We start from the raw sequence: 20,628 nt of genomic DNA on the forward strand, positions 1-20,628 counted from the left end.
AGTCTATACTTACACTTAGTAATAAAAATACGCTACATTGCCAGTGAAAGTTATGTTTTGTGATAGCTGGGACCACATTTAACATTGTAAGATAGTAGGTAGTGATAATGGCTTCTTGTGTAATACTTGCACTATACAGGTGTCATTTGCATACAAGGGCGTACTGTAAGAAGTAATTTTTTTTTTTTTCTTTCCACTCTCTAGTCATCTTTAATATCATGGGTTGTTATTTTTAGGTGGCCTGCTTCCAGCAGATGATGTCTTGGAGACGTCTTCAACAAGATCACTGCCCAGTCCCACAAGGATCCTTAAGGAGGATGACAACCAATGGCTTAATTCTGAGGTAATAGTAATTGCCAATTTCAAGACAGTGATTGTAAATTTTATTCAAAGGGTGTCAGACTGTCATGGCATCAGTCTCATTCTTGTATCTTTGTGTGTGATCATCTTATCTTAAATGGGTTTTATTCAGTTTTTTCCCTAAATAGTATGTATCATGCTTAAAGCTGCAGATTGTCAGTTTCATGTTTGGAGTAACAAGCAGATAGAAATTGATACTCCTTGAGTCTGTAATTTTAATTTTTCTCCTCATATTGTGACTTGTATTTGATTTGGTTTTATTCATTAACTATGTTACTCAGTAACAAAAATAATTACAACCTGCACTATAGTCCTGTGTGTTTTTGTGTGTACACACACACACACACACACACACACACACACACACACACACACACACACACACACATTCACGCACGCACACACACGCACCGTTCAAGCACAGGCATGGGAAGTTATGAGCACTGCGTGATGATGTGGAAGAATGGATTGGAAGCAAAGGCTGCACTGTATAATAATGTGGGATATGGATTGCGATGGGGAGATAGAACAGAGGGTGTGTGTGTGTGTGTGTGTGTGTGTGTGTGTGTGTGTGTGTGTGTGTGTTGTGTGTGTGTGTGTCTCCATGCATGCAGGGCGGGTAAAACTGTTTGAAATGTGTGAAAGATGACAGCTTTGTACTGTAAATGTAAGTCCAATATACGCCATGAGGCTATCTCAAGTAGCAATATAGCTCTTACAGTGACAAGTGATGCTGTTAATAATTGGGTCTGAGTTGTGTAGGAAATGAATGTCAAGTCTTCTTCCAATACTGCCGACCAAACAGCATCTTGGAACAAGAACTGTGAGCAGCAATGCGCTTCCTGAGAGCATTCCAGACATCTGTGCATTCCAGACAACCTCTGAAAGATTCATTTTGAGAGATGAACTAGTCACACATTTGAAGGCTTGCGCAGTCACAAGTCCCAATCATAAAATAGCGAGATTTATGTCCATTCCTACACAAAGTAGTAGTCTTGTCCAAAGACATCGCTTTCACAGTTGTTTTATGAATGAAAACTGACTATGGCTGTCACTAAGCATCACACATCTAATCTCACTTTGTGAGGTAGACTAGAATCTACCTGTGAAGAGGATTTTAAGTATAGTGTACATTTTGGCCTGCCCACTGAAAATGCTCTCTGTATGACGAGCCACAGAGATATGACTTGACTCTTTGCATACATATTACCTTAATTAAGCAGTCTTTTGTGTAAGATGGTAGATAATTTTGACACTTGCACCACAAAGAACAAACTAATTGGGATTGTCTTTCAGTCGTTTTCCTTACTCACTGAGATGTGCCTCAGTGGGAACACACTGGGTTCATATTTGGGAGAGGGGTGGTTCAGATCCCCATCCAGCGATCATGGTTTAGGGTTTTCATGATTTTCCCAAATTGGTTAAGGTGAATGCTGGGAAGGTTCTCTAGAAAGGGTATGGCCAGTTTCCTTTCAAAGTCTTAGCCTGTGCTTTATGTCTAGTACCCTTATCATTAGTGAGATACTAGGCCATAATCTTTCTTCCTTTTATTTTTGCATTGACAGAAGTTTCATATCAAACATTGGCACTTTATTTTGCTTAGCCTTCTAGCTTTTTAGAAATTGTTAACAGAACTGATTGGAAAAAAAGACAAACATCATTCCACTTAGCTGTCTCTTTATAAGCTTGTCATGCATCCAATTTTCCTTTAAGTCACATGCCTAGGCTATAAACCAGATTCTTCTCTTACTGTCACAGCTGCAACTTTTGCTTTGCACTCAAATAGATAATTTCCTACTGTGTGCAGTTACTTAAAAGAGATTGCAGGACCAGTTTAGAGTTTTTCTTTTGATAGTCATATGCAGTACTATTTGGCCATCCATCATGAGAGAGAGAGAGAGAGAGAGTGAGTTTGGGGAAAAGGGGGGGGGGGCAGGTGGTGGTGGTGGTGGTGGTGGTGGTGGTGGTGGTGTAAATCATGTAAGTGGGACAGTATGTTGCCGTACATTTCACTGAGAAAGAGTACTGTAATTTTAAATTTCGTTCATTCAACATAATAGAGTTCAGTCATGACCCATAAAACATGCAAATAACTTGCGTCATTTGAATGGTATTTTTTAAGCGTGTTAAGTAAATTTCTGGGCATGAGGGTAAAATTAAATTTTTGTTTTTTCTTTAATCCAGGTTGCTGATTTCTCTTTGAGCAGTTTTCTTGGCCACCTAGAATCTCCAATGAAGAATCCATGTGTTGGAACAGTTGTTCCAGTTGGAGAAGAATCACGTATGTCATCAGATGTAAGTATTCGTGTCATTCTGTGTATTCATATCTTTTTGATTACAAACAAGAGGGACTTGAAAATGCAGCATTTATTTTTGGCAAAATTAGCATCTATTTTTGGCGAAATTAGCATCTATTTTTCTTCTGTGAATGATTAGGTATATAAACTTAAAAACTTGCCATGCTATGTTGCTGAAGATGAAACTGGCTTAAATAGTGATTTAAGATAAAATAATAATAATAATAATAAAACAGAATGGTTTTTATTCTCTATAATAAGTGGAATGTTTCTTATGCAAAAACTTCAACAGTTTTGTTCCAAAATGGTCTGCTTTAGCATATGGTTTGAGCTCCGAAATAAAAAACTGCAAGTGCAACTTCCTTGGCACTACAGTAAACAACTTCGCGTACTGTGTAACATTCCATTTGGAATTTGGGGGTGCATAATGAAAACATCACATTGAAACATCACTTTAATTTTTTCTTCACAGTATTTGTTAAATGAAGGTCGTGTGATTGTGGGAGAAGTAGCATGTAATGGGATTCATAATTCGAAGTTGATTTCAGAAATTACTAAACTCTTATTCAAATTGTAAAAAGTCTTGTGCATATATACTGTAGAGTTCCTTTTGAAAAACAAAAGCACAGAAAACTAACATGAAAAAACTGAAGCTAATGATGTGGGACTTTCATTGACATTTTTAGGAAGACTGAGAGAACAACAAAATTGAGTTCTTCACGTTTTCCAATTAACAAGAGAAATAACCCAATGAACTCCGCATCCAAGATGCACAAAAAAACCAATTAACTGTGAGCTCAAAACATTACACTGGCATTTTCAGACTGCGCAATTAGAATGAGATAACAACCAGGAAGTGACAGATTAGAAGTGTAAGTTCTACAAGGGTTGAATGAAAATTAATGCCTCCACCTTCGTTAATTGGGTTTGGATGGGAATATTTTAATAAATCAAATGCAGAAATGAGCCTTAAAATGTAATCTTTAATTACCAATATTCACTTTTCCACATAATCACCAGCCAATTGGATACATTTCTGCCGACAATGGACAAATTTTCTGAAGCCATCACGGAAGAAGTCGACACAACTGATGTTTCGTCTCGGAGTCGTAATTGTGTACCCAAGTTTCGTCTCCTGTCACTATTAACTGGAAAGAGGCGTCACCTTCATTCTCAAAACGCGAGAGGAGTTCCTGGCAAATTTTCAAGTCTGTGTGCTTCCAGTGTACCCATTGTGCACAGATCTTCCGATAGCCAAGCAAAGCATTAATGTGACCCACACGTTCTTGTGAAATGCTGATTGTGCTTGCAGTTTATCCCTGAGTGATATGACGACTGTCCTGAATCAGTCTGTCAACATTTTGCTTGTGAAACTCGGTGGTTGGTGTCACAGGACATCCAACTCTTTGCTTGTCATGAAGGTCAGATGTTCTCGCCTCAACATCTTTAAACATACTCGCCCAATGACGCTCAATACTCACATCAACACAATCACCATAAACTGCTTTCATTCTCTGATGAATCTCCTTTGGGGTGACACCTTCTGCTGTCAAGAATTCAGTGACTGCACGTTGCTTAAATCGCATTGACTGACCGAACTTCTGTGTCAAAGCCATATGTGACGTGTATCCTATAGACCATTCAGTAGTCCACAGACTCCAGAGCATTAATTAACTTATGATTGCTCTAGTATGTCATTGCATTTGTTCGTAGGTGCGTTCTCTTCCCAAATTTGGCTGCACCACACATTGTGGTATATCAGTAACTGAAAATTAATTACTTTTTTAATATTTATACCCAGAGAATAAAAAAAAAATCAAACTATACCTGATAAAATATTTCATCTTTAAAAATCCACAATAAAACGGCATTTATTAGGTAAATTTGTATTTTTCTATTTTGAAGCACAGTTCACGTCTATATTTGCCTTTATCACAAATGTGAATTTTTGAGGTCCCTACTAATGAATTGAAACCATGGATTTAACAACATAATTGTTTTTGAGCTACAGCTTAGGGTACTTTCTTATTCATTTTTTTATTACAAAATGTTCCTACAAAATGATTTGTCAGTATTTTTTTGTGAGTTACTTCTCACAGGAACTCTCACAGTAACTCTCACAGTTTGGTACAATCAGCAGACATGGAAACTTGTAACACTTGAGACAGTATACACAAGGACATAGATATAAACTACCCAAATTTCATTGCTACAAGGACAACAGTCCTAAATCATGGCTTTAGTTTTTATGATTCTCATATTTGCTATTGCTGTGGACATTCTTTCAATTAGGGAGAATAACACACAGCATGCTGAGTTGCTGTCTCTCTTTTTTCTCATTCTGTAGATTACTTCTCTTATCACTTTTTTCCTTACTTTTTGTCATTTCAGTTGGTGTAATATTTGTAAAGAAGAGAGGAAATTGCAGTATGTCCACTGTTCTTCAAATACCTTTGACTATGGTCTTAACTGTAATATCCTGTCGTAATATCCTATAACAATAATAATCCATTGTTACATCACTTTCTGCACTCAGAAATTCATTGTTTCATAAGCTTCAGTTCTGCTATCTTGTCACACCTATTTGAGAAATTTATGAGCAGTTTGTAACTGAAGAAGCAAATCTGTCTTCTCTATACAGACTGCCTATGAGTCACCTGTGATGGAACAGGTATAAAAGTCCTGGCAGCTGCATGTGGTCTTAGACAGCTTTGTACATGTGACGTAAAGGAGCATGTGTCCCAATTTCCACAATTTCGATTTGTGACCATATTTGTAATACCCAAATGCTGCTTCATGTGCCCGTTTAACATTGCCTAAATCAGTCATGAGCAGGAGGAGGACTGCTGCTCCTATTCCACAAATGAAGCAGTGTACAGGTATTACAAATGTAGTTGTAAGCTGAGATTGTGCACCTGCACCTTTCAGGTATGGAAGGAACTATTGACTATTCACCACACATTCTCTGTAAAAGAAATAGCCCAGAATATTCTAGTCTCTTTTCTTTATGAATACAGAATTATTTGTCTTTCTGCATGTGCTACAGCAGAAGAGAAAAAACTATGGAAATTAAGTATCATACTTTGCTTCCAGTAGGTTTCCAGATGGCTGGTATTTTCCCCTGGAAGCAGTTTTCTAACGGAGGAAAAGGTGTGAATGTAACACTGAAGCAGCAAATAATTGAAAATAACCATTGAGTCATGTTTAATTATTCCCAACATGATGAACGGATTGACCAGTACTGGCCTCTTAAAGGAAATAACTCAGTACTCCTCGTCTTCACACTACAAGGCAGGTCCTCCTTAAACTAGGTCCTAAGTGACCTGGATCTCCCTACTGCCTCTGGCTAACCTTCCCAGCTATTTTATTCTCTCCTGTAGAAGAAAACTTATTCAAAGGCAAGGAGTGCTGTTGTTTATGTATTGGTTGTATTAGGAGTGATCTCCCCTGAATATAAGCACTGCCCAGTCCATTTCTCCTTTGAATGTAACAAATTTCTGAATAGATGTTCCCATTTTGTGCTGTAGCAGCCTTATTGGCTTGTTTGTCGCTGTATGTTAAAAATCAGTCTTGTTGATCATCTATGTTTCCTCTTAAACTTTTGCTTCACTTTCATATAGTGACTTTATATGGTGTCATACTTCCCTCCAACTTCTTTTTTGGTTGATTGCTCCTTTTCATTTGTTCAGAAAAATTTTGTGCTTGTTGAAGGTTTATTCAGTTTCGTCTGCCAGTGATTTGTCACTGGGTAGTGAGGTATTTTTCTGTGAATAATACTATTTTCTCTGCTTGATAACCTTATGCCATGATGTGTTGTACTGGGGGACCTTTTTGCATCACTTCCTTTGTCGACCAGTTAGCTCTGAAGCCCAGTATGGTGAACTGTTTTTTGTAATGTGTTTCTCCCAGTTAAGCTTGAAAGGAGCTATGATATCTGCTCACCTCAGTTAGCTTCAGCACATTAATCCCCATAAAGGCAAAAAAAGTAGAAGAAAACCTTTCCTGATTTCTCCCAAACTGTTCAAATTTATGTCGGTATTACTTGATTTTTCAGCAGTCTTTACAGTATAGTCTCTCTCTCTCTCTCTCTCTCTCTCTCTCTCTCTCTCTCTCTCTCTCTCTCTCACACACACACACACACACACACACACACACACACACACACACACACACACACACCTTTCTTCCACATATTTTTCCTACAGTCCTACTTAATCTTTGGTATTGCTCCCAAAGACCTTACATTAAAAGTTCCCATCTCTGGTTGCAACCCATCCTTTCACCTATCCCTCCTTAAATTCCAGAGTGATCAGTCCTTAGCCGTCCTCACATTGTTGCTTGCTTAATACATTGGCTCTACCAACCACGACTTTCAATAGCTTCAGTCTCTCATTAAAATCCTTCACCTTTCAGTCCTTGAATGTGTTAGCACAATCAGTGCAACTCTCTTGTAGTTAGCCATAAATTTGTACAAAATACGTCATACTACCAAGAGAATCTTCAGCTTTTTAGTCAAAAAACTCGAAATTACTGTATCTCTTTCCACCCTCACATGACCACTATCCAGAACACTGCCATCTCTCGCCACCAGCAAACAAGCATACTCTGCCCTTCTTATTTACCCTTCCAACCATGTACAGTTCTCATCTGAGCCCAACAATAATGCTAACCCAACTCCAACATCACACAACCCTGACCCCCATTCAGTCCTTGATATGTAATGTAGATCTCTCTCCAATACTGAGACATTGATCCTTTCCAAAGGCCTAACCTTTAGCTTCCACACACAAATTCAAGCACACTGTCCTTGTCTAAGGTCTCCAGTCAGTCACCAGTCTATCCTTCTCTCCTCCCAAGAAAGCTGCTGTTAGTTCTGCAAGCTGAGATATGTATCACTTTTACTTTCATATCGGCAGTACTACAAATTTCGCCTTTCTGGTGAACTATCATACAACTAAATTGTATGATTGTTATTTACAGTGGACACAAAGTGTGGATTGAAAAGTGTTATCAGTGAAAATATGAAAAAGTAAGACACCAAGATAATGGGAAAAGAAATCATTTCATTGCATCTGATATTGACAGCAAACAAGTTTGCTAATATATTGTAATTAACATTGTAAAACTGTCTCTGGACATCTAATATACAAGTGTGTTACTTACTTTGTGTTAACTTTGCAGGTGGAAGCACAGTTGCAGTGTTTGATGAGTGAGAATAGTGTGGATTACATGGCAAAGTTTGCTGACCTGGCTGCTCAGATAGCATCTGATGGAGCTGTTAGTAAAAAATGAATGTCTCTGGTAAAGTTGCACAAACTAATGTAAGCGGATGACAAGTGTGCCAGAAGAAACTTTGCTTCAGAAAGTTAAAGCGTGTGCTCTTGAGTGTCCCATTCATCACAAAGTGCCCATGCTTAATTTATTCTCTCTTCGCACTACTTATCAGAGGTGTGTGTGTGTGTGTGTGTGTGTGTGTGTGTGTGTGTGTGTGTGTGTGTGTGTGATTTTTGAGTTATTTGTTTCCGTGAAAAAGGAATTGTCTGTGTGAATTTAAATGTAAGTGCATCGAAATCATGTAGAAGCAGAAGCGCGTTTTTGTACTGTCTATTTTACTATAACCTTGGCACATTTTTGTGCTTTATTTATTTTATAAACATAAGTTCATTAATAGTACAATGGCAACTCATTTTTACATCATATTATTTGATAATTCTTCTCTCTCTCCCCCCCCCGTCTCTCTCCCCCCTCTCCCTCCCCCCTCTCCCTCCCCCCTCTCTCTCCCCCCCTCTCCCTCCCCCCCTCTCCCTCCCCCCTCTCCACCTCTCTCCCCTCTCTCCCCCCTCTCCCCCCTCTCTCCCCCCTCTCTCCCCCCTCTCTCCCCCCTCTCTCCCCCCTCTCTCCCCCCTCTCTCCCCCCTCTCTCCCCCCTCTCTCCCCCCCCTGCCTTGTCCCCCCCCCCCTGCCTTGTCCCTATACTTTTGCCCCTCTCTCCCCTCCACATTCCCTTTATTTGCAGCAGATAGTGGCAATTCGGTTCATAACATCAAGCATTTTGTTAACTTTATCTGGTTGTTTGCAAAATTCTTATCTCATCACAAAATTGAAGGGCATAGTTAAAATTTGATTTTATTTCGTTTTCATTATGTGTATGTTTGTGAAGAAGGATAACAAACATACTTTTTTGCATATTTTAGTTCATGTTGTGTAAGATTCATCATTATAGCAACTCACATTTGTGTGGCTACAAACATGTCATAAGCATTGGCAGTTTTTTTCCCTACAAAATCCCATAAACTTTCTCTTGTGTTTCCATCTTGGAGGATACATCCAAATTTATTAAACTAACTATATAAAATTCAGAAACATTTTTTTATACGTAATCATTGTGTGGGTGGGAATAAATTGTTTTTATTGAGTTTGAAGAACATATTGCAAATACACGGTAATTATAGTTGTTCACTCTGCTGACTTATGTGCCAACATAAAGTTTCATTACAGTCAAATCCAGTGAGCTAGAGAGCTTAGGCTTGGGCACTTAAAATCTCAAGTATAGCCTTAACCTTTCAGTTTCTCAAACCTAAGAGACATATTAATATGAGGCCCAAACCTGCCAGGCACTCTCATCCTCGCATGGAAACTAGGATGTGCCACCAAGACCATCAGTCAACAGAAAACTTGCTCTGGGTACTGACATCTGCCAAGCAGTTCAAATATCTTGGCTACAGTACCATCAGAGGTGTGATGGAGGAGAAAACTAAGAAGACATGCTATTTAAGAGCTTGAAATCTCCAACTTGAACTACATCTGATAGTTTGAAGGCCAAAGATTTGCATTAACTATATTAATAAGACTCATTCTGAGTCACACTGGCAAGCTCATCATTTTCATTCAGCACAAGCCTGGTAATCACACCCATAATAAACAATTTGGGGACACCTCAATTGAATTTTGTCGTCAAAGCAGTTAAGTCTTCTCCAGCCCACCCCAATACCCAGTGTCTCTCTCCACTTCATCTGTTAAATAAAGAATTATCCCTTCCAAAGTCTGATAAGGAATGTATAAGCCAGGCTGTCAGCAAATATCAACACAGATGAGGCTCAGATAAATGTGCAAGCATTTCTACTAAACTGAGCAGTACCCTGCTGATGTTTTATCTGTCCCAACAAAAATAAGATTTATTTACACTGAAAAACTGGACTTGTAACTCATTACTTCAAAATACCTATAGCAACAGATATTTGTCATCTTGCTTGGCTCAAGAGCAGGACTGTTGATGTATTGATCTGAAAAGGGCTGGCTCCCTAATGGGCTTCACAATAGCTAAATTAATGAGATACTATGCTTTATCTGTAGCATCCTTAGGTGATTGACAATAATGACCCAGTTGAACTTAAAAGTGAATGTGGATTTTATGATTATTGGTCCCTGCGTCACTGACATCATAGGAGCTAGTCACTCTCTCTCTGTTAGATCATATAATACAATCCTATGCATGGGACTTTCTTACCAGCACCTGCTTTTAAGGGCTGGATGGAAACCTGCACTGAACATGTACGTGCTGCATTAGCATGTTTGTAGCATTGCAACGAGTTAATCCAATCAGTAGAGCATCCCCAAACCACAGGCTGCAGTGGTATCATGGGGCACTTTTCTCAAGGATTTCTTAACCACTTGCATGGTGGTAGTTACAGCAAAGTGAGAAATCCGTATCAGCTGCTATTTATGTGCCAAGTCGACTACCAATGTCTCAATTTCAGTGAAGAAGGTAATAAAGACTTCTACTGACTCAGCAGTGTTTGACTGATGTAGTACCTATGACAATACTGTGATTAGGGCAGTTCCACATTGTATAATAATGATCTTTGTTACTACTTTGACCCACAGTGTCTACATGAGACAGGAATTGGTTGATAGGTGCTGTTGTTCCTCCCACACTCAACAGAGGTGACAATATTACGCCAGTATGCTGACTAGGGCATTTTTGTCAGTAAAGTATTCTATCAAGTTACTTTCTCATCGGGTTGTATCTTTCTTTGGTACTATTCAAAGTTAATAAAAGGTCATATTGTGATTGACTAAATTATCCAACTGCTTGTTACATAAGTGTTGCCTGAAGATAATTATACCCATTCTATCTCAGTGTATAGGACCACCACCTATGGATGTGCGCTATGAACTGCACTTCAGAATTGTCAGAATCAGACTAGCACACAGTATTCTGCTGTCTTCCAGTCATTGCCTGCACTAAGCCCTCATCATGTTTCACAATGTTATCTATTGTTAACAAATACACCGTTACTGAATAATTACGAAAAATAGAGAAATAGGCTTACTCAGTTACTTGCAGCTGCAAATTGTCACAAGTTGCTAAATTGTATGTAATTGTAAATGTGTTTTTGTGTGCAGAATTCCCAAAAGGAAAGGCAGTTCCTGCTCACATAATAAATGTCACTCTGTGAGTTGCTGTTGATTACCATATAATGATGTAAATGTGATCACAGAGCCTCCACTGCTTCTACCCCTTACCACACAAGGCCTAACAACTGAAAGCTGATAAAGTTGTTGCATGGTGTCAGTTTAGAAAGTGAAAAATAGAAAGTACAACACAAATTCAAAGTAATTCATGAGGATCTGACAAGCTTTCCTTGTTATTATGTGCCTCTTTTCCATTAACCTTTTGACATTTGGGTTCGAGGGAGGGGTACTATATTTCACAAGGTTGATTAGAAAGAGACGCTGTGTGCAGATTTTCGAGAAGTTTTGCTCAATTTGAACCAGCTGTGTCTTGCTGAAAGCAAATTTCGAGCAACAAGTGTCTTGCAGCATTTTTTTTTATACATCCAAGAGGTTTGTCAATTTACTGATCCTTCGCTTGTGTTTCATTGGTTTTACTTTTTTAAGCATTATGGTATCCTCCAGTACTACTACTGTATGATGATGTGATTATGTACAAACTAAAATAATAATGGCAGTTGGGTGTGTAACAACTGTTTAGTGGATGTTATCAAAAAGACTTTGAATACAGATCAAATGCTTGGAGTGTGTGTGTGTGTGTGTGTGTGTGTGTGTGTGTGTGTGTGTGTGTGTGAGAGAGAGAGAGAGAGAGAGAGAGAGAGAGAGAGGGGGGGGGGGGGGGGCAATGGGAACAGGTATACCAATTTTCAGTTTCTTCGTACTACCCGAGTGTGTCCACATAAAGTCGACTGATGAACCTTTTTTTTTTTTGCTTAAGGCTCTGCAAGACTTTTATTTATTATGTTTTAACATCACACTGTGTGTGTGTGTGTGTGTGTGTGTGTGTGTGTGTGTGTGTGTGTGTGTGTGTGTGTGTGTGTGTTTAAGACTGCAGATTCATTTTTCATTATAATTGTTGTTCCAGTCATTACGTTGTCATTAAGGTGTGTGATATACACGAGTAAAGTAGTGACCTGTATAGTGCCAGTACTTACTCATATGCTGTTATCATTGGAAGTCACCAATGAATCTGTGCAGATTTTATTGTTGTATGTACAAAGTACAAGATTAAAGTATATACATATTATACCTTTTCATAAAGCTTTACACTTTGCACATTTAATGATGGAAAACTGTTATTTTTGTATATTATTCATATTAATATAATAATTCAGGTACATTTGTTACACTGCATAATTTATTCTGTGTCTTGTTTTGAATATTCTGTTTGACATTCAATGTAAAGCAGCTCTACTTCACAGCTTATAATGCTGTGCAATATTAGTTGTTTAGTCTCTAGCAATGTAAAATCACCAAAACTTTTAGACTGTACATTCTTTCTCTTACATACCAATTATGCTGAGATGGATGTAGTCCCATCTGTTGTGTACCTGAGGTATAAAAGAATGACTTTGTAAGAGTGAAATTGCTCGCTAAGTTTAGATTTGTACTTTTGTAAATTTGTGAGAATACTTCTGTATTAAAACATAATGTGGTACAGTTAGAAATTTGTGTGAAAAACACTATGCTCTGCAACATGTGTTCATTAGGGTAACTTTTTGCATAATTTTGTTAAATATGTAAGCAACAGACAGTTAAAAATGTATACAAAGTTACAGTGTCATAGCCAGTATTTATTAAACTGTGTGTTCTTTCTTTCCTGTCTTTCTTTATAAAGGTTCTGGAAAGAAATTTTTAAGGATGGCACATTTCTGTGATGAGATATTGTAACATTAGGTCAGTCTTAAATTGCATCTATATTAAAGAAAGTGAATGAAATGACTGTCAACTGTATTACCAGTTTCAGATTTCTGGAGACTTTTCAAGATACACAGTTCCTCCACAGAGAATTTCATAATCTACATCTGTAACCTGTTTTCACGTGGAGAATTTTCAGTGGTAAATTTATTGCATAAAAGATCAATATTAAACCTTTTCACACATATGTAGCCTGAACACTGCCAAGTTTAAAAACAGCTTATGCTGTGAAATGTTAAATAAGAAATAACTGCTCTAAACTAGTAAATTGTTGCCTCGACAAAATTTTTATCTTATAAACTTGGGTGGGCTACAGATAAATATGCCTTTAAACGCTCACACTACAGTTGATGTTATTATTTGTTAGAAATTTTCATTTTCTTTTGAGCTACTGAGGCATGTTCCATGTTATATTTAGGTGGCAAAAGTAATTATTCTCCAAAAACTTGGATCATTGTAGAGTGTATTAATGGCATAAGTAGCAAAAATAAAATGCCAGTATGTACCACATGTATTAAGGGTCGATTGTTGCAACATATGAAAATGCACATGTGGTGACTGGTCACTAGTTCACAATGTGTTATTCATGTTAAATATTCATATTGCTATAGCTGTAGGGCACTAGTAAACAGCTGAATTAAACAAATTTGCTGTTGCTTATAGCACCCCAGTTTTCCTAGTGGCCAAAGCAACTAACAAAATGAAATGAAGAGCAACTATACTGAAGAGCAACTATACTGAAGTCCCAGATGTCAGCCAGGGTGCAGTCTAAATTGCACCCTTTCTCATGTGATCAGTAGGGTTGAAGTCATGTGGCCTCATGAGTACACAAATAATGACCTCACTTTCATGGATTGACAGCATGGTACATTCTCTGATTTTGGAAGGTATTGGCATATTAAATGTGAATAAAGGAGAGCATAATCTGTTAAAAGATTCTTCAGCTCCTTGTATGTATTTGTATGCTTTGGAGGCAGTGTCCATACCAAAATACTCTTACAAGAAAGTGGTCTGATCTGACATGGCTAAACCTAACATGAAATTTTACATCATCATCATCATCTAAGACTGATTATACCTTTCAGCGTTCAGTCTGGAGCATAGTCCCCCTTATAAAATTCCTCCATGATCCCCTATTCAGTGCTAACATTGATGCCTCTTCTGATGTTAAGCCTACTACTTCAAAATCATTCTTAACCGAATCCAGGTATCTTCTCCTTGGTCTACCCCGACTCCGTCTACCCTCTACTGCTGAACCCATGAGTCTCTTGGGTAACCTTGCTTCTCCCATGCGTGTAACATGACCCCACCATCTAAGCCTGTTCGCCCTTACTGCTACATCTATAGAGTTCATTCCCAGTTTTTCTTTGATTTCCTCATTGTGGACACCCTCCTGCCATTGTTCCCATCTACTATGACCTGCAATCATCCTAGCTACTTTCATATGCATAACCTCAACCTTATTGATAAGGTAACCTGAATCCACCCAGCTTTCGCTCCCATACAACAAAGTTGGTCGAAAGATTGAACGGTGCACAGTCTTGGTACTGACTTCCTTCTTGCAGAAGAGAGTAGATTGTAGCTGAGCGCTCACTGCATTAGCTTTGCTACACCTCGCTTTCAGTTTTTTCACTATGTTGCCATTCTGTGAGAATATGCATCCTAAGTACTTGAAACTGTCCACCTGTTCTAACTTTGTTCCTCCTACTTGGCACTCAATCTGTTTATATCTCTTTCCCACTGCGATTAATTTCGTTTTGGAGATGTTAATCTTCATACCATAGTCCTTACATTTCTGATCTAGCTCTGAAATATTACTTTGCAAACTTTCAATCGAATCTGCCATAACAACTAAGTCATCTGCATATGTGAGACTGCTTATTTTGTGTTCACATATCTTAATCTCACCCAGCCAGTTTATTGTTTTCAACATTTGATCCATAAATAATATGAACAACAGTGGAGACAGGGTGCAGCCTTGTCTTACCCCTGAAACTACTCTGAACCATGAACTCAATTTACAGTCAACCCTAACTGCTGCCTGACTATCTATGTAAAGACCTTTAATTGCTTGCAAAAGTTTGCCTCCTATTCCATAATCTCGTAGGACAGACAATAAATCCCTTCCAGGAACCCAGTCATATGCCTTTTCTAGATCTATAAAGCATAGATACAATTCCCTGTTCCACTCGTAACACTTCTCCATTATTTGCCGTAAGCTAAAGATCTGGTCCTGACAACCTCTAAGAGGCCTAAACCCACACTGATTTTCATCCATTTTGTCCTCAACTAATACTCGCACTTTCCTTTCAACAATACCTGAGAAGATTTTACCCACAACGCTGAGTAAATAGATACATCTGTAGATGTTGCAATTTTTTCTGTTTCCATGTTTAAAGACTGGTGTGATTACTGCTTTCGTCCAGTCTGATGGAACCTGTCCTGACTCCCATGCCATTTCAATTATCCTGTGTAGCCATTTAAGACCTGACATTCCACTGTATTTGATGAGTTCCGACTTAATTTTATCCACCCCAGCCGCTTTATTGCACTGCAATATATTGACCATTTTCTCCACTTCCTCAAATGTGATCCTATTTCCATCATCATTCCTATCCCATTGTACATCAAAATCTGAAACATTACTCATCGTATTTTCACCTACATTGAGCAACTCTTCAAAATATTCATTCCATCTGCCCAAGGCATCAACAGGATTCACCAGCAGTTTTCCTGACCTGTCCATAATACTTGTCATTTCCTTCTTACCTCCCTTTCGAAGACTGCTAATTACACTCCAGAATGGTTTTCCAGCAGCTTGACCCAAAGTCTCCAACCTGTTTCCAAAGTCTTCCCAAGATTTCTTCTTGGATGCTGCAATTATCTATTTGGCTTTCTTTCTTCAACATACCTTTCTCTGTCTACCTGAGTTCTAGTATGTAGCCATTTTTGATACGCCATCTTTTTCCTTTTACAGGCTGCCTTGACTGTGTCATTCCACCAAGCTGTTTGCTTCATCCTACCTTTACGCACTACTGTTCCAAGACATTCTTTAGCCACTTCTAGTACTGTAACCCTGTACCTTGTCCATTCCTTTTCCAATGACTGTAATTGCCTACCTTCAACTAACTGGTACCTTTCTGAGATCACTGTTATGTACTTGCGCCTGATTTCCTTATCCTGAAGTTTCTCCACTCTTATCCTCCTACATATGGACCTGACCTGCTGCACTTTTGGCCTCACAATACAAATTTCACTGCAGATTAAATAGTGATCAGTGTCATCAAAGAATCCCCTGAATACACGCGTGTCCCTCACGGCCTTCCTGAATTCCTGATTTGTTGTTATATAGTCAATGACAGATCTGGTTCCCCTGCCTTCCCAAGTATACCGGTGAATGCTCTTATGTTTAAAAAATGAGTTTATGATTACTAAGCCTATACTGGCACAGAAATCCAAGAGTTGTTTCCTGTTCCTGTTGGCCTCCATATCCTCTCCAAATTTACCCATAACCTTTTCATACCCTTCTGTTCAATTTCCAATCCTGGCATTAAGATCACCCATGAGCAGAACACTGTCCTTGTCCTTTACTCTAACAACTATGTCACTGAGTGCGTCATTAAAACTATCCATCTTATCTTGATCTGTCCCTTCACAATGCGAATATACTGACACAATCCTAATTTTCTTGTTAGACACTGTCAAATCTTTCCACATCAGTCGTTCGTTTACATGCCTTATTGCAACTACGCTGGGTTCCATTTCTTTCCTGATGTAAAGCCCTACACCCCATTGTGCTATTCCTGCTTTGACTCCTGACAGGTAGACCTTGTATTCTCCCACTTCCTCTTCTTTCTCACCCCTTACCCGAATGTCACTAACAGCTAAAACGTCCAACCCCATCTTACTTGCAGCCTCTGCCAACTCTACCTTCTTCCCAGAGTAGCCCCCATTGATATTAATAGCTCCCCATTCGTTACCATTAGTTTGCCGAGTCGTATCTTAGGAGTCCCGGGTTTGTCAATTGGAGGTGGGGCTCCGTCACCTCCAAAGGTCAGAGGCATTTTGCTCTGATTGTTGCCAGCATCATATTTAAAGTACCAGGGAAGCAGGTTGCTAGCCTTACTTGCCACGGGTCCCATTGGGCTTTACCCGTAACGGTTGAGGGACTAACCAGTGGATTTGGTAGTCTGTGCCGTCTGAGCACAAAGGTGACCACGACTCAGAAGATGTCCGAAATGCCCAGCCTTATTCCAAAGTAACTGGTATCCTGACTGTCAGGACCACTTACTTGGCCACTCATACCGTTGCCCGTGGTTCATGAACTAGGACATGACAACAGGACCCCCCCCCCCCCCCCCCATAAAACTATGTAAAGAATAGCATATGAAAAAACTGTTATTTATGAAGCTACATAACTTTTTGTGCACTGGCTAATTTAATTAGATTTTGCTACTCAGCATTATCTGTAAGTTATGGTAAATATTTGAGTTGTGAAATATGCACTGGTTTAGGCAATTTAAAAAGCTTATGAACCGTTTTATACATCCATATTGCAGTACCTTAATTACAAGCACAAGCCTGATACTGAAATTGTGGTAAATTACGCAAAAATCTTAATTAAAGTCATAATCTATTACTGAAGGGTGTCACCTGGTTCATAAAAAATGGAGCAACACAAATATAGTAGTTAAAATTGAAATCCAACAATCGCTGTGGACAAATCTGCAATGGAAATTTAGTATGTTCCTAACCTTTAATGTTAATTATTTCACAACTTAATTAGCTCTGTCAAAACTGAAATATGTTACCGAGAAGTTGGAATGCCATCTTTCTCATGGTATATTTTAATTTATATGGGGGTTAGCTCAGCAGAAATGTCTCATGATGAAATTTCGTATTATTTCTAATTAGTCATATCTTGTGATAACAGATTATCCAGCAATACTCAATATGACATTAGAAGTGGCACACTGAAAATAGTACCTTGAGTGATAAATCTAAGGGGGAAAGTTAGTTAATGTTTTGAAATTTTTTAACACCTACCATATTTATGTTAGAAAATGTATGAAAATTGAGAAATAAGCAAAGGGGAAAAAATTAATATTATCACGAGTTGAAATCATAACAGATGGACAAACTGTTCAGATGTACTCTCAATTCTTATCTACAGAATTCTTTTCAAGAGGACAAATGTACTAAATGTGAACTATGGGAAAAGCACGTAGAATGAGTATAGTAATTGGACTTCTTGTAAAAAATATATTCGGAACATTTGGAATTTAAATTATAGCATGTCAATAAATTTACCAATCTGTTATGCATATAAAAAATAACCGTGATAATTACTGCATAAACAGCTCTGCTTATGACCATGAAACAAGATCTGGACTGAGCTTACATTTGCCAATAAAGAAAAACCTCAAAATGGCATTTTCTACCAAATAATAAAATGTAGAAAAAATTGCCTAAGAGGATTAGAGAGATTACCAAAATCAACTTATTTCAGATGGCACTTAAAAAGTACCTGTTAAGCATTATATTCTGTACAGTGAAGGGTTACTTAGGTAATACAGAGTAAGAGTGTGAAAATGTAACACAAGTAAATAACAACACCACACATCTTTTATTTCACAACACATTTGCAGGTTCATGCTGAGTATTCTACATTCAACATCTCACTACTTATGAAGTAGTGCCAACTCAATTTTTCAGGCAATGCAGATGTTGCAGTGCATAACGTGGAAACCAATAATAATAATAATAATAATGATAATCATCACCACCATGATTGTCTTTGCCAGCTGAAAGTGAACAGCAACTGATGGTGAGAAACAAATGAACAGTGTAGCATTAGCTCTTTAAAGTATGGAATAACTTTTTTGCAAGTACTGATAACCAAGGAATATTGTCTACCAAGAATAACCAGAAGGTTTGTGCCTTCTTTATCTGGCAGTCCTGAGTTAGGTTTCCTGTTGTTTCCTTAAATTACCTCTGTCACTGAGACATTCAGTGCTTGCTTGATTTCAGAAAGGCAATAATACCGTATGCATTAGGTCCCAATCATGTCTTCAAATGAGTTGGAGTCTAATCTTCACCATATTGTACCTGATCCTCACCTAGCTGTAGGAACGAATGCTGACATCACAATTAAATACAATGCTTAACCCCCTTTTGTTGAGGCAAAAGAAGCACCTTTCCTATAAAATAAGTTACGTCAGATTCAGTTCCTCATCAGTGCCTAATTGGAAAACAGTCTGTTTTCCTTTTATTGTGCTTTTCCTTCCAGTGTGTGTCTGTTTGCTATGGAACATCTTTCTAGGAGATTTCCGCAATCTTTTTGATCACCTTGACTAGTAACTTGAATAAGACATTTTTCTAGCTTAATTTGGTAAACAAGCGAGAACTAAAATTGTTGAGTCCAGCTCATGAGAAGTATGTTCCACACTTATAATAATAAAAATTGTGTGGTTCATTCTGATGATCATTGTTCAGCCAAGCCCCACTAAAACACTGTGTGATGCTTCTCACATGAATATTAAAATCCTTGGTGGTGCCTTCAGTTTGTTGCAGTTTTGCCTGGTTTGCATGAGTGAGTTGTGATGGTTTGCCTTCTTTATTTCTTCGTTGTTTGTTCTCGGTGTTGACGTACTTTGCTGCTTCACTGGCTGAAAAATGGGTTGTGGAAGTACAACACTGACTACTTTAATTGATGTAGCTGACAGGTGCACATTTGTGTTTCACTGTACTTTACTTTCACTGTTCACAACCCCCAATAATGCACAGTTATATGGTCAGTGCACTATTGTTTAACTTTCAATAAACCTCATTAGTAGGTTGCAGTTGAACATCCACAAACTGCTTCAATAGTTTACTGTTGTACCTTTACGAGCAGTAAAAACCTAACCACACAGTTCACAAGTCTTGCAGAATATTGCGGTACGTATTGAACAGACACTGTCATTGTTTTAACCCACGGCCTAATTGTGTTACTCTTATTTCACAGTTTTGATACATTGTTGTTGTTCTAACCAACACAGGTTCCTCATCTGAAACTCAGCTGTGGACTGACTGTCTCAGGACCAAAAATCAGGCCCTTATATATCCTCACAATAATAGGTGCTGAATCTACACATTGTTCGAAGTTTAATGCACAGAAATCACAATTAAAACTTAACTCATTAAATTAACTGAATACATCGAAAAATTCATTCCTTGTAACAGTTTCTTCTACTACAAGGGTCATGCCAAATTATTTGTTTAAGTGATGAAATTAACAAATATCATTACATAAACAATGCTTTTGACAAAACTATTAATTACTTTGGAATTAATTAAGGGCTGGCTTTGCTAACATGTGTTCGAATAGAGCCAAATAAATACTTAAAGAATGCTATTGTTTCATCTCCCAAATGTTTATAATTAGTACAGAATTCATATTTGTTTATAAGTAAACAACAGAATTTAAGTTACGAAACAATTACTGATTTCGTCCTATAGCAAAAGATACTAACTTGGAATAGTCAAAATAAATCAGAAAATCAATTACATACAGAAAACTAAGCACAAAATTAGATCTGGTGTTATATTCTTTAAGACTGAGGGTCAGTCTTTCACTTCTGTGAAAATGCAGATTGTCCTTACATATGTCAATGGTAATTATTTTTTTTCAATTTTAACTAAACGAATTTAAAGAGGCAAATGGCAAAGCAAGAGGGGAAGTAAAATTATCCCAGCTTGCTTCATCACATAGTGAGCTA

At 38.0% G+C, this 20,628-nt stretch overlaps 1 protein-coding gene across 2 annotated transcripts in view; it reads left to right on the forward strand.

Moving 5' to 3' along the window:
- LOC126412754 (protein cramped) overlaps positions 1-8,382 on the forward strand; it is a 181,222-nt gene extending 172,840 nt beyond the window's left edge. For both annotated transcript variants that reach the window (XM_050082501.1, XM_050082502.1), the window contains exons 14-16: positions 237-343; positions 2,545-2,655; positions 7,839-8,382. In XM_050082501.1, the coding sequence (XP_049938458.1) occupies positions 237-343; positions 2,545-2,655; positions 7,839-7,949 (329 nt within the window). In that variant the 3' untranslated portion in view covers positions 7,950-8,382. The remainder of the gene's footprint in view (positions 1-236; positions 344-2,544; positions 2,656-7,838) is intronic.
- The last annotated feature ends 12,246 nt before the right edge of the window (positions 8,383-20,628 follow it).

Source organism: Schistocerca serialis, chromosome 7, assembly GCF_023864345.2.
Source record: "Schistocerca serialis cubense isolate TAMUIC-IGC-003099 chromosome 7, iqSchSeri2.2, whole genome shotgun sequence".
Taxonomy (NCBI): domain Eukaryota; kingdom Metazoa; phylum Arthropoda; class Insecta; order Orthoptera; family Acrididae; genus Schistocerca; species Schistocerca serialis.